The 13737-nt window shown below is 35.1% G+C and overlaps 1 protein-coding gene across 6 annotated transcripts in view; it reads right to left on the bottom strand.

Moving 5' to 3' along the window:
* The window catches only part of MNAT1 (MNAT1 component of CDK activating kinase), a 225492-nt gene that overhangs the window by 163707 nt on the left and 48048 nt on the right, over positions 1 to 13737 (bottom strand). For all 6 annotated transcript variants that reach the window (XM_059914352.1, XM_059914354.1, XM_059914353.1 and 3 more), the window contains exons 3-4: positions 13011 to 13084; positions 2905 to 3008 (exon numbers count right to left, since the gene is read on the bottom strand). In XM_059914352.1, the coding sequence (XP_059770335.1) occupies positions 2905 to 3008; positions 13011 to 13084 (178 nt within the window). The remainder of the gene's footprint in view (positions 1 to 2904; positions 3009 to 13010; positions 13085 to 13737) is intronic.

The following is a 13737-nucleotide window of genomic DNA, read 5'->3' as shown; positions in this document are numbered from 1 at the left end:
CACTGTATTTAAGTATTTTGAAAATAGAAAGCCTCAATAAATATTGGTTGGCCAGCTAGCTGATTGAATAACTGGGAAAATAGCTATCATTAAAAATCAAACATTGGGGGCACAAAGAAGGTACTGGACTGGGAGAAGGGAAGCAGGCTGAAAGACTAGAAGGTCTCTGTTTTCTCCCTAATGGAACCACCTTACCCAATCAACCTCCCTTACCTTTACCTCCCACTTCTAATCCATCATTAGGACTTGCTATTTCAAACTCAAAACATTTCTCTAATTCATCCCTACCTCTTAATTCCTTGTTTAAGTCACCTCTGAACCCGCCTACAAGACTGCAATAACCTCCCATTGGCCTCCTAAACTCCAGGTTTGATCCTCTCAAATTCAACCTCCACAAAAGCAATAAATCTATTCTAATAAGGACAATACTTTATTATCACTTTGTTTAATACCCTTCAATGACAATCATTAACAGCTAGGTTTCTATAACATTACTCTAAGGAATCCTGGGAATTCCCTAATAAGATGTCTAAGGTACACTACAGAAGAGACTGAGCAGATGGGAATTCAAGCCTTTTCGTCCTCCCACTGTTGATTCAACAAACGTATTCAGAGTAAGGCTTCATTTGAAGAAAAGGTTCACCTGCTAAAACATACAAACAACTGGTCATTATAAGTCCAAATTACTTTTCACAATACATAAGGCCTTATGTTACCTAGGCTCTTTCTACTTCCGTTTCAACTCTCTATTGAACTTGGCAATATAGAACTACTTAAAATTCTCAGAGCTCTCTGTGATTATCCATGCCATTTTGCCTTTGCTCATGATTTCTTTCTGCCTGGAATGTCTTTGTGCAGCTTCCCAACCCGCCCCCTTCCCGTCTTCTACAACTTGGTAACTTCTACTTGTCCTTCAAAGCTCCATTCAGGCATTATCTCACCTGGAATGCCTTTCCCAATCTTCCTAGAATAGATTAGGTATCCCTCTTCTGTATTCCCATAACAGCAAGCACACAGAACTCTCCATGTGCCTATGTCATTTTACTGAAATTACTTGGTCCCTACAGAACCAGGGTTCTTATTCATCTTTGTATACTATGTGTTTAGCAGACGTTCAACAAATGCTTATTGAACTAAAGTTTTTTTTTGCTAAATTGATAGACATTCTATGCAGCAATCTCTGCTGCTCATGAGAATCCAGAAAACGGAAGATAAAAATTAAGCTAATCTTCACTAAGACTCTATTTCAAGATTAGATCATCTTTATTCAGTTTCTCCATGCTCACAATTGATGCTAGGTGCCAGCTCCATGAGACAAATAAGATCTCGTTAGCAGACACCTCAGTAATAGTTTCTCTATGTCAGAAATGGGTCATTTCATGTGCCTAATCATGCAAGAGATTGCTTTTTTTTTCCTTTTTGACACAATTCTGATATTTTTGGAACAGTAAGACTTCAACTTTCACAAAGACATTAAAGGCAAGTTGCTACCTCAGGTTTGCAAAAAGACATCAGTCATATAGTCCACACTCCTTGGGCCACTTGAGAACTGTCTCTACCCAATGATACCACAGTTACTGATATATGTTAATTTGCACCATCTTAAAAAATGGTCCTATGTCTGTATTTATGCCAATACCAAATAGTGATAGTAAGTATCACTAATAGATAAAATGCTCAGCACAGAATGACCAATTAATAAATGATAATGAATTACTGACCAAAACCCTTTGTTATAATAGATCCAGGTGCTAAATGTTAATATGAAGAATAAATGCAGTCACTGTAACATGTATTACATAAAATACAAGTTGATCCTTGTACAACACAGGGGGTTAGGGGCGCTGACCCTTCGCACAATTGAAAATCTGTGTATAATTTATAGTCTGCCCTCCTTATCAGTGGTTCCCTCTGTATCTGCAGTTCTGCATCCAAGGATTCAACCAACCTCGCATCGTGTGGTACTGTAGCATTTACTATTGAAAATAATCCAGGTGTTAAGTGGACCCACGCAGTTCAAACTTGTGTTGTTCAAGGGTCAACTGTATTCAATAACCTATCATTATAAAGTTTTCAGATAATTAGAAATTCCTACTTTAAAATAATATAACCAGCCTAAAATTAGATTATTCTTTCAACGCTCAATATTATTTGCTAGTTTAAAACGATAAGTGAAAAAAGCACTCACTTGAAAAGAACAAACTTATTAATTTAAACAGAGCTAATGCAACAAGTTACCTGGGCATACCTATTCTGCATGTATCTTCTGATGTACCCAGAGAAGGCTACTGGGCAAAGAGTAATTTTTATGGCACACTGATGCTTTCAGAAATGAGACACCTTTCTAAGGAAGCCAGGCTGGATATGAACGGAATAGAATGCCAATTCCTTGAGAGTTTTATTGCAGGAAAGAAGTGTCTAAATGAAACACTTAAAGACTATAAAAAGGAAGTCCTTCTAAGTACAAGATGAAAATACAAGCTATGTAATCCAAATATATCTATATCATTTTTACCAATGATTACAAATTCCTGATACGGTGCCTCAAAAACAATTACCTCTGCTTTCCCCCAAAACTAGAAAGCCAAGTTGTACTGAAGAAATGATAGCTAAATTGTTAATTAAACCTAAATTGTTAATTAAAAGTTAATTAAATCTTTGCATGTCTATAATTATTTTTCCTTTATAGGATATATTTTAACAATGCCACCAAAACTGTCTTTGCTATAGTAATGTGTGCCTCGTACCTATATGCCTATATGCCTATATACATATATTAGTATTTCTGGCCTTAATTTCAGCTAAATTCTTTGTAAATATAACTAGTTTTAGAGAAAGATAGCTTTTTAAAGGATCATGTGGAAGCATTCATCTCTAAGAAGAAGAAAATACTTAGCAACCAACCAGCTTTAACTTATTTTTCTGAATGACATCTTTGTTTTCCTTTTGGTATATCTCCATTTTCTTTTTGGTGTTGTCCAAATCCACATTGTTGGTCAAGTTGAAAACTGCATCAGAAAAGAAACACTGACATGAAATACAGTTTTAACATAAATCTTGAGAAGATAATAAAAACCAAATATTCATCACAGTGATTTCTTAATTCATCAGGTTGACATTCTTTACAGCTTAAGAAACTAGCTCTAGTTCAGCAACTATGTTTTCTGAACCAAATATAAGAAAAGACTGTCAGACTATCACACAGGCTATCTAAAGATCTGAATCACCTCAAAAAACCTAAGATACGTGCTTGCCATAATCACATTGGATTTGATTTTTATAGTGCCCATTTTAACTCTAAAAGTATAAAAAAGATTGCTCAATTTTTTAAATAAAAAGAGTAAGTCTGGAATCTACTATACTGGTCAGAATCAATACTGAAAAGAATCTATGCGCCAGAAACAGAAAAATTATCCAAAGGAGTAAAAAAATATTATCAAACTAGAACAGGTTTTATTCTGATCCTCAACATGGCTAGACACAAGCTTGAATCATTTACCATATAGTCTAGATCTGGAAAAGTATGAAATACATGAGTCGAAACTTAACAGGGAAGGTAAAGGAAAATCTGGCACCAAAACTTAAGACTGAAATAATTTAGTAAGAGAAGCCACTGAGATATGTTCAGATAGGTGATAAACTTTCAGTGACTTAGAACGATCTTTTTATAATTCCAACTCAAAATAATTTTAATTATAAATGCCTTACTCCCTTCTAAGTTTACATATGTAAATAAAAAGGTTATTATAATACTCTGAACCAAAAAAAACTCTTTTAATATATATATATTCATATTTTGAAGTACTGCCCCACTGCCCTACCCCTTTCAGTGTTTGTATCAGCCCGTCTAAAGAAGGATCATCACCGTTGTCTCTCCTGTTCCATAATTCAATCCAGACTTCCCTTGGATTCCTCATAATCTTTGTGCATCCATTATTAGCCCTTCTATCCCTTCTCCAATTACTTACCACTGCTTCCTCCAGCTTGACCTATAAACAGGTTTGATCTACCCTAAATAACTGCTTTACTTCATGTTTCTACAGAATCCTTCCCTATCTCACTCCTTCATTTAACAAATAACCATCTCAAATAGTTCCTAGATTTTTGCATTAGGTCTGTAAGAGTTGAAAAGTAATATTGGAAGCCCAACAGAGGGTTATCTGTTTTGTTGAGTAAGGCCATTAAACATACTCAAAAGACCAATCTGATCCATAATTTAATTTTCATCTCTTCAAAGGACCAACTTATTTCAGAACATCAATTTATCATAATCATTGTTGAAAATCCAGGCTTATTTAAGTATGTAGAAAAAAAAGAAGCAATTCTCAATTCTATTACATGCAATTTTAAAACCCTGGGAGAAATGAGAGAAAATAAGAAACAACAGCCCTCTAGCTATTGCTCCAGATTTTTTATCGCAAAGTAGAAAAGAAAATAATAATGGTGGTAAACCAGGGAATCTGTCTAGGATGCAACATAGGGCATTCCCTATAAATCACACTTTGGCCCCAACACAAAAAGTCAGAGAAAGAAGCTCCGAACTAGCAACAGCCCTCAGAAAGGCAACTGTGAGCCATTCTGATTCCACTATCCTTGCCAACCACTCACAATTTACTCCCTGTATTTAACAGCCATCCACTGAGCCACTAAATCCAAAAATCTTTCACAGCGTCTACCACCCTCAACATCTATGCCCACTTAACAATTCTGATAACTTTTTTTCCTCAGCACGTCCTTCCTGTGACTAATTTGTTAATATATTCTCCTGATCTTCTTCCTACTACTCCAACTACCCATTCTTGTTTCCATCTCTGCCTCATCTTGCTCTCTAGGTACACTGCATGATTCTGACTTTTGCCCTCTTTCCTCCCTCTACGTTCCTTGGGTAATCTCATAACTTCCCACAGTTTCAAGCAAAGAAATGCCAGGAAAAGCTGATACCATCTCAAAGTACAATTTAGAAAACCTAGCACATAAACATCTCCAAATTTACTCCTCCTTGTAAATTCTTTATCTGTTAATGATATGACTATCATGCTAAAACACCAGGATTTAACATCTCATTCATGTGACCCACTGGCCTTTGCACTCCATAAGCACCAGCTGCAAAATACTACAGATTCTACCACCAAAATCTCTTTAAAACTGCCCTTATTTTCAATGTACCCTGCCAGTACTCCAAGCCAGGATCTTATTTCTCCCTGGATAATTTAATCTCTGACTTAACTTCCTGTCTCCAGAATCTTTGCATCTTTCCCTATTCCCTAACCCCATCCATAGTATACAATGCTGCCAGACTAATATTTCTGAAGCACACTTCAAATCACCTTCCACCTCCACCATCCTATAGTCCTCTCTCATCCCGTGTGCCTTCCCCATTTTACTAGGAAAAAAAAAAAAAAATCAAACACTTTTAGAATTCAGAGACCTTCCTAATTTGGCTATAACTACTTTCATCTCCCCTCAATAAAGACCTATCTTGAAATTAGACACGTATGCATTTCCCAAATGTTCCCCACATTTCCTGCTCCAGTTCCTTTGATCATACCATTGCCCAGAATACCTGATCCCCCTTTCTTATTTTTGAAAATATACCCAATCTTCAAATGTTTACCCAAATATTATCTTTTCCATGAAGTTCTCCCCAGTTCCCCTAACTAGAAATAACTTCCTTCTCTTATAAATGTGGAAAAATTATTCACAGCTCATATAAAAATCTCTTTCTACTTTACATGATATACACATACACAGCATTCTTTACTTTGCACTTCATCATATTTTCTATAACCTCTGTATCATCACTTCTCCATTCACAATGCCTTGAAAAAAATCCAGTCTTAACTCTTACATTACTTTTCCCTCTCTGCTTTGAGAGTTTTGCAGATTCCTCAGAGCCTCTTCAAGAACCAAGGGAAAGAGAGATTGAGCAATCCAACCAAAGTAGTTTTCCTTCATTTGTTTTCTTGACGTGATCTCCTTCTCAAAACTCTGCTTGATGTAAAACAACTATACCCCAGTTAAAAAAAAAAACAAAAAACCTCTGCTTGAACATTATACTCTATAGCGCGTGTACATGGGCACACACATGTGTATCTATGAAACATCTCAAAGATCTATAAAACACGTATGATAGGCACTACATCTATCACTTGACCTAATTATATCACTTAATCCTCCTGATAATCTTATGAGATATGTGAGGTACTACTGTCATTTACACTTTACAGATAAGGTTTAAAGATATTAAATAACTACGTCCAAGGTATAGTAAATGTTGGAACCAGGATTTTAACCTAGGCTGATTCCAAAGCCTGAACCTTTTTCTAAAATTTTTATTGGAGTATAGTTGATTCACAAAGTTGTGTTCCAAAGTGTGAACTTTTGTCTACAATGCTAGTTTTATTGCTTCTCTCTATGCCTGAAAACCACTGGTAGCCCAGTTCAGCTATTTCTCTGCATCTGTACAGGCCACACTTTCCTATTTCCATATCTGTGAGCAAACTGCTCCCACAGGGCCCATCTTAGTACCAGCCTCAACCCAGAACAACTGTGAATATCTGTATCTGGCCACCCTTCTATATCCAGCTTAATCAGCAGCTCTTCCTCATAACTCACTTTGCAGGTGCAAATCCTCTCCATCCTCCACCCCTGAATGCTATAACTCACTTTGCAGTTAGAAATCCCCTACATCTCTCCACCCTTGAATGCTCACAACAGATTACCTAATATCATTCTGGTGGTATTTATCCACTTTCTACCCTGTATAATTATTTTCAATGTACCTACCTATTTGACCTAATAGAGTGGTCCTTGAGGGCAGATTCTAGGACTGATTCAGCTTTATCACTCCCAGCATTTAAATAAAAAACTTTCACTATACACCCATTAGAATGGGCAAAAACCAACACATGATGACACCAAATGCTGGCAAGGATGTGGAGCAACAGGAACACTCATACACTGCAGTGGGAATGCAAAATGGCACCGCACTTTGGAAAACAGTCTGACAGTTTCTTACAAAACGAAAGATACTCTTATCATACAATCCAGCAACTGCCCTCCCTGGTATTTATCAAAAGGAGTTAAAAACCATGTCCACACAAAAGCCTGCATATGAATGTTTACAGCAGTTTTATTCATAATTGCCAAAACATGGAAGCAATCAAGATGTCCTTCAGTAGTTTGAAAAGATAAACTATAGTATATCCAGACAATGGGATATTATTCAGCACCAAATAATAACAGTAATAATAATAAGCTATAAAACCATGAAAAGACATGGAGGAACCTTAAATGCATATTACTATGAGAAAGAAAACAATTTGATAAGGCTACATACTGTACAATTCCAACTATATGACACTCTGGAAAAGGCAAAAATACGGAGACAGTAAAATGATCAGTGGTTGCCAGGGATTCGGGGAAAGAAGGGACAAACAGGCAGAACATAGAGGAATTTCTGGGTAGCAAAACTATTCTGTACAATACTATAATGGTGGATACATGCCATTATACAGTTATCCAAACCCATAAAATGTACAACACCAAGAGTAAACCCTAATGTAAACTATGGACTTAGGAGATAACGATATGTCAATGTAGGTTCATTGACTGTAACAAATTTACCACTCTAGTGGGGGTATGTTGATAGTGAGGAAGGTCTGTGCATGTGTGGCACAAGGGGTATACAGGAACTCTCTGTACGTTCCATTTAATTTTGCTGTGAATCTAAAACTGCTCTAAAAAATAAAGTCTATTTAAAAAACAACAGGAACTTCTCATCTGGTAAGAGCTCAAGAAATGCTTATTGAATTATTATAAGAGGAAAAAAATAAATAAACCAATGCTGGGGGTGAGGGAATGGATGAAATAGGTAAAGCTGATTAAGAGGTACAAACTGCCTGCTTAAAGTAAGTCATAAGTCACAGGGATGTAATGTACATAGGGAATATAGTCAATAATATTGTAACTACTTTCTATAGTGATGGATGAGAACCGGTCTTATTGCGGTGATCATTTCATAATGCATAAAATTATCGAATCACTATGTTGTACACCTGAAACTAAGACAATATTGCATGTTAATCATAACTCAATAAGAAACTAAAATAAAAAATAAATCAATGCTAATATTTATAATTATCTTTATAAATATAGATTTAATTTAAATGAGCTTTATAATTACAGAACTGAATTATACAGAATGGCAAAGTAAGCAGATGCGAAACTACAGGAAAAAATAATCTTTGTTTCTTATGGTATGAATCTACTGACAAGTAAAGGTAATCAAGTTGACATCCTATGTTGAACGCTACTAGAATGTTTACAGCAGTTTAAGAAAAAAATATTACAATTTATCAGCAAGCTAGACAATGTACTAATTTAAACTTCCCATTAAATAGAACCTAGAAACAGTAAAGTTAAATTCTAAGTGAAAACTGTCTGTTTATAGACAATTTCTTTCTTTTATGCTTATTAAAAACTTTATGATGAATTCTAATGAAACTAAAGTAACTAATTTGTTTATTTCATTTTTTAACTGAAAAAGCAAAGGTAATAGCAATATAATAGATACAAATCGTAATCATAAGTAATACAAATCTCTTCCTTTAAAAAAAAGAAAAAAAACATAAAAGTGGATTACAATTTTGAAAAATTTTCAGAAGCAAGTCTCATTCATGCCACAACGAATCAGGTTGGTATAACAGCCTTGAAGAAAAAGGAACAATTTTCCGTAACAATCATTTGGCCCTTTATCTATCTGGTTACTGGTTTAGCTCAGAGGTTGACCTGCCTATAGTCAAGTATTAAAAGCCAACAAAAAACCTATTGTATTTTCTGAAAGAGTTAATGTTATTTGAGTACAATTTTGAAGTCTTTTTGACATCCAGAATTTATAATTAAAGCCCTTAGGACTTTCTCACCCTTTTAAAATAAGCATACCCTGAACCAAAAGAATGTTTATTATGAAACTAAGGACAAACCTTTGAGATAATCCCTGAGGCCAAAAGGAACAAGAATTTTTATGTTTAGATTGTCATAACCACAGAAAAGAGCCTATTATTAATGCTATAAGAAAGTTTATTTTCCTGTGTGCCCCCTTCTATTGTAATTGTTTATGCCATTATTCAAAATTCTAATACTTTAAAATTTTTATATTCATGATATTCAAAGGATTCATAATGAAATTTATATAACAAAATGACCAATCCCCAATTTATAAATCCTCAAACACTGAGTCCTTAGCCACCCTACCAACTCGATTCCTTTCACTGTAACCATCTTCAGTATCACCCTCCTACCTTCCTTCCTTCCTTCCAAACTTCTTTAAGATCCTTCAGAATATAGCTCCAACCTACTTTTTTGTCTCATCTCCCACTATTCTACCAATCTGCATCCCACGTTCCAGACTCAGACTACTAACTATTCTCTGAGACTACTAAGCACTTTCATGGGCTCTGAGAGAGGAAAATCCATGTTCAAAATCTGGCTCCATTATTTACTAGCAATGTGATCTTCAGCACAATACTTAAACTCTCTGTGCCCCCTCTCCATATGCAAAACAGGGATTAAAATGCCTGTCTCAAGAGTTGTGAAAATTATACTTTTGATTAACACAGAGATAGCCAATACAGATACCACAAACATCCAACTAATCACCTTTAAAAGCATGAATAAGACACAAAGTAAACAGGTACTGAAACAAGATTTTAAAAGGAAGTTTATAAAAAAAGAGAAAGTTTTATTTATACCATAACAATCAGAACAATGACACATAACTAAGTGGTGCAGTCACACCCTAACAAAATTTAAGAGGGCTAAAACCGGTCTTTCCCTCATTTCCATACTCTCTACCCAACAAAACAAAACAATGGAAAATAATGCCAGTTCTCCCACTTTTATTTTCTAGATTAACACCAGCAACTGCTCAAGGTCAGAATACTGCAATTCATCCTTGCCTGCTCTTTCTAACCTCACTTCCTACACGAAATTAGTCACTCGAATAGTCTAGTTCTAAAACATCCCTTTTATCTACCTCCCTCAGTTACTACCTACTCTAAGCACTCATTATTTCTCACCCAAATTGCTGCTACAGCCCCTAACAAATGGTTTCCCAGCCTCGAGTATCTCCTGTCAATATTCCACATCACTACCACAGTATTCGGCTGGCTGTCTACTGGCCATAGAATAAAATCTTACCCTTACAGTCTAGCTTACAAAGCCCTCATTAACCCAGGTCCAATCTGTTTTTCAAACCTCATTTCTAGTCATTCCCCATGTCTACCTACCTATAACAGATTACCTGCTACATTACCCAACATGCTCAACACCTTTATTATCTCTATTGTCTTTTGCTACAAATGTTCTTCCATCCTCTTTCTACCTGGTAAACTACTATTCATCTTTTAAGATCGAACTCAAATGTGTTCAAACTTTACCTCTATTTCCTAATGCTAAATTAACTGTTTTGCTATCTATATTCCTGAAACACTTTATAAATAAATGCCTACACTGCTTTCACATTAAATTATAATTACATAATTATCTCCCCCCTTAGAGTATGAACTTACTGAACACAAAGATCATATATCCTCAGCAAGTAAATAGTTCACATAGAACAATTACTATTTGCTGAATTGAGCTAAAGTTCAGAAAATAAACTATAAGTCCATGAAGTGAGGTCCCAAACTTCATCAATATTTTCAAATGCAGCAGAACTGCTCTTTGTCCACCATGATCAGGATCAGTAGTTGATTACTTAGAAAAGGCTGTTAAAGAAGGGAAACATACATACACTCTCCTTCAACACTTTAACTTAAAGCATAAGCAGTAAGTGTATAGTCATTCTCTAATGTAATAACACATAGTCAAGGTACAGTTTTTAATGGGAATTGTGCTTCCTTCATGTATAAACCATACCTGTCATTTATACTGCTCAGTTTCCATCTTTTTAAAATGGACCAAGGACCTGAGAACTAGAATCCTTCTAGAGGTTTGTAATTTTTCCCAATCTTATAAACTATTTAATTAAATTACTTAATTACAATAACAAGTACAACTGGCATAAGAAGGTTTGGTTACCAGTACAACCAACTCGATATATAACTGAACTGGTGAGAGAAGTACAGAGGTATAGAAATCTTCTAATGGACAAGATTCATCATGCATTCATTACGCTTCGATCATCAGTCAGTACATGTTACAGAAGGACTGGGAAATATCAGTTACTCCAATGAGTCAATTAAGAGTAGTTTTGTTAAGAGAGTGTCAACATAATGCAACTAAAGATAGTCCTTCATGAATATATCAATACATAATAGCAGAATCACTTTCAGATTAAATGCTCTGAGCCAGCTTCCTTATCTGGTAAAGAAAAAATGGCATATTGTAAGCCCTAATATCTGGACTTGCTCTTACCTGTCAATCCTAGCTCCCACTTCTGGACATGGTTTTACCTATGGGCCCTCAGGTTGTTCATATCTTCAAACTTCATAGCAAAAAACATGTATTTCTTAAAATCATGGCTCAACTGAAACCTTGTTCCAGAATCAAGATCCCATCTTCCCCACCTTCTTGGTCCATCAGTTTCTTTTAATTATCCTACCTGCCTGCTTGGAATTGTGACCATGTATTCAACTTGCTCAGTGACATCTATAATCTCCTTTCCCTTTATTGCCTGACCAGACTTTTGAATAACAACACGGCCTTCAGAATAAATGTAAGCTGAGTGTCTTCCTGCTTGGTGTCCAACTGCCTGTCCTAAACCAAATATCTAAGTATAGTCAGATTTCTACATACCTGCACACTTGCCCATTCTTGCAGATTTGTTTTCAGTTTATCTTCTCAGTCTATATCCTAACTTTTCTACTTTGTCTCAGCACTCCCAATTCTACCATCTTTTCAGCTAAAGTTCATAGCCATTCATGGTTGCTAAGACTACATACAAAGTACAATGAATACAATTAGAATAAAAAAGCAATGGCTCCAAGGCACTAAAAGATCCCAGAAAAAGCCTAAATTATGTCTGTACATGCTACTTGCTATGATATAATAAATGAACTTAGATATTTTAGAAAAGTTTCAATAACAGGTGAAACAAAAGGTTTTCTGGGTTTTTCTTAGTTAATGAAGAAATTAAAGGAACTAGAATACTCCATTCCTCAGGAATTTGAATTTTCTAAATATTTACCATATATAAATATTTTAAAGAATGATAAATTTTATTATAATCATATTTTAAATACGAAATAATGTGAGTATAGCTTGGCTATCAGGTTTGAGAGAAGAATAAAAAGATAACTGTTTAATTCTCTTAGTCTTGTTCTAATTTTCATAGTCTATAATTTTTGTATTATTTCCAAACCTCTGGTGAGTAATATTATGGCAAGTTTTTAAAAAACAACATTAATTATTTTAATTGATGTATAACAAATTCAGACTTTTTAACATCTGTGAAATCTCATTAAAAAAAACAGAAACAATACTTTCTTTTGATGAAAGCTTCTTTTTGACTAATCACAATAGAAAGAATAAGCACTAAGATTACTCTAACTTCAGATTCTAGAATAACACTGAATAATAGAATGCCACTTCAACGGTCAACTGCTTCAAAGTATTTTCAAATTACTGCATGCACAGAAGCATAAATGATGATAAACAACATATGGCTTTAGTCACCATGGATACAGTTCATGGAAATCCTATTTCTTAAAAAACTGAATATTTTTTTCTTGTTTACTCTAATACATCATCAACATATAGATGATATATACACATACAGCCTTCCTTCCCAGCTATAAAGTAGTAGTACCTCTATTTGTCATATTTTTCCTAAGATAAAATGTTTATTACTTAAGTATGTCCTTTAAGTGCAATGCAAAGTAATTAGGTAAACATCAGCTACCACAACAAAACCTGTCAGAGACTTTTATACGAGATGTTCTCCTAGGCATCTAAAAGATAAAAGCACACAGGTTAGCACACCAAAAGTACAAGCATTAAAAACATACCAATTTCTTCCACTTCTTCCAGGAAATCATTATATTCTCGTAGACTAGGAAAGTCTTCTTCCCTTTTATTGTATCTTTAAGAGAAGAAAAAAATGAACATATTCCATATCATTTGCTTTCAATATTAACTAACTGATTTGGTTGTTCTTACTAATTCATACATGATACATAAAAAAGGACTGCTTATGGCATAAAACAGTTTTCTTGACACTAGGTTTGTAACTACAGCAAGAATGTTGTTCTTAAATTCTTATGACTACACAGAAGGAGTAGAATCAGGAGAGAATGGTACAACATGTAAAATCCTAAGACTTAAGGGAAAAATAAAGAAATTAGGACACTGAAGAAATGGGAAATGAGCTTAAACAAGGTCTATCATTGGAATTATGATATTGTTTACTTCTAATAAATAGAGTCACTAATTTCCAGAAAACTAAAATTAATTAAAAAGACACCTTCCTGGGACTTCCCTGGTGGCACAGTGGTTAAGAATCCACCTGCCAATTCAGGGGACACGGGTTCAATCCCTGCTCCAGGAAGATCCCACATGCCACGGAGCAACTGAGCCCGTGCACCACAACTACTAAGCCCACGAGCCCATGCTCTGCAACAAGGGAAGCCACTGCAATGAGAAGCCCGTGCACCACAAAGATGAGTAATCCCCACTTGCCGCAACTAGAGAAAGCCTGAGTGCAGCAACAAAGACCCAACATAGCCAAAAATAAAT

The sequence above is a fragment of the Balaenoptera ricei genome, chromosome 2 (genome assembly GCF_028023285.1).
Source record: "Balaenoptera ricei isolate mBalRic1 chromosome 2, mBalRic1.hap2, whole genome shotgun sequence".
Lineage (NCBI taxonomy): Eukaryota > Metazoa > Chordata > Mammalia > Artiodactyla > Balaenopteridae > Balaenoptera > Balaenoptera ricei.
Note: the sequence above shows the minus strand (reverse complement) of the source record. Positions and strands in the feature narration are given on the sequence as shown.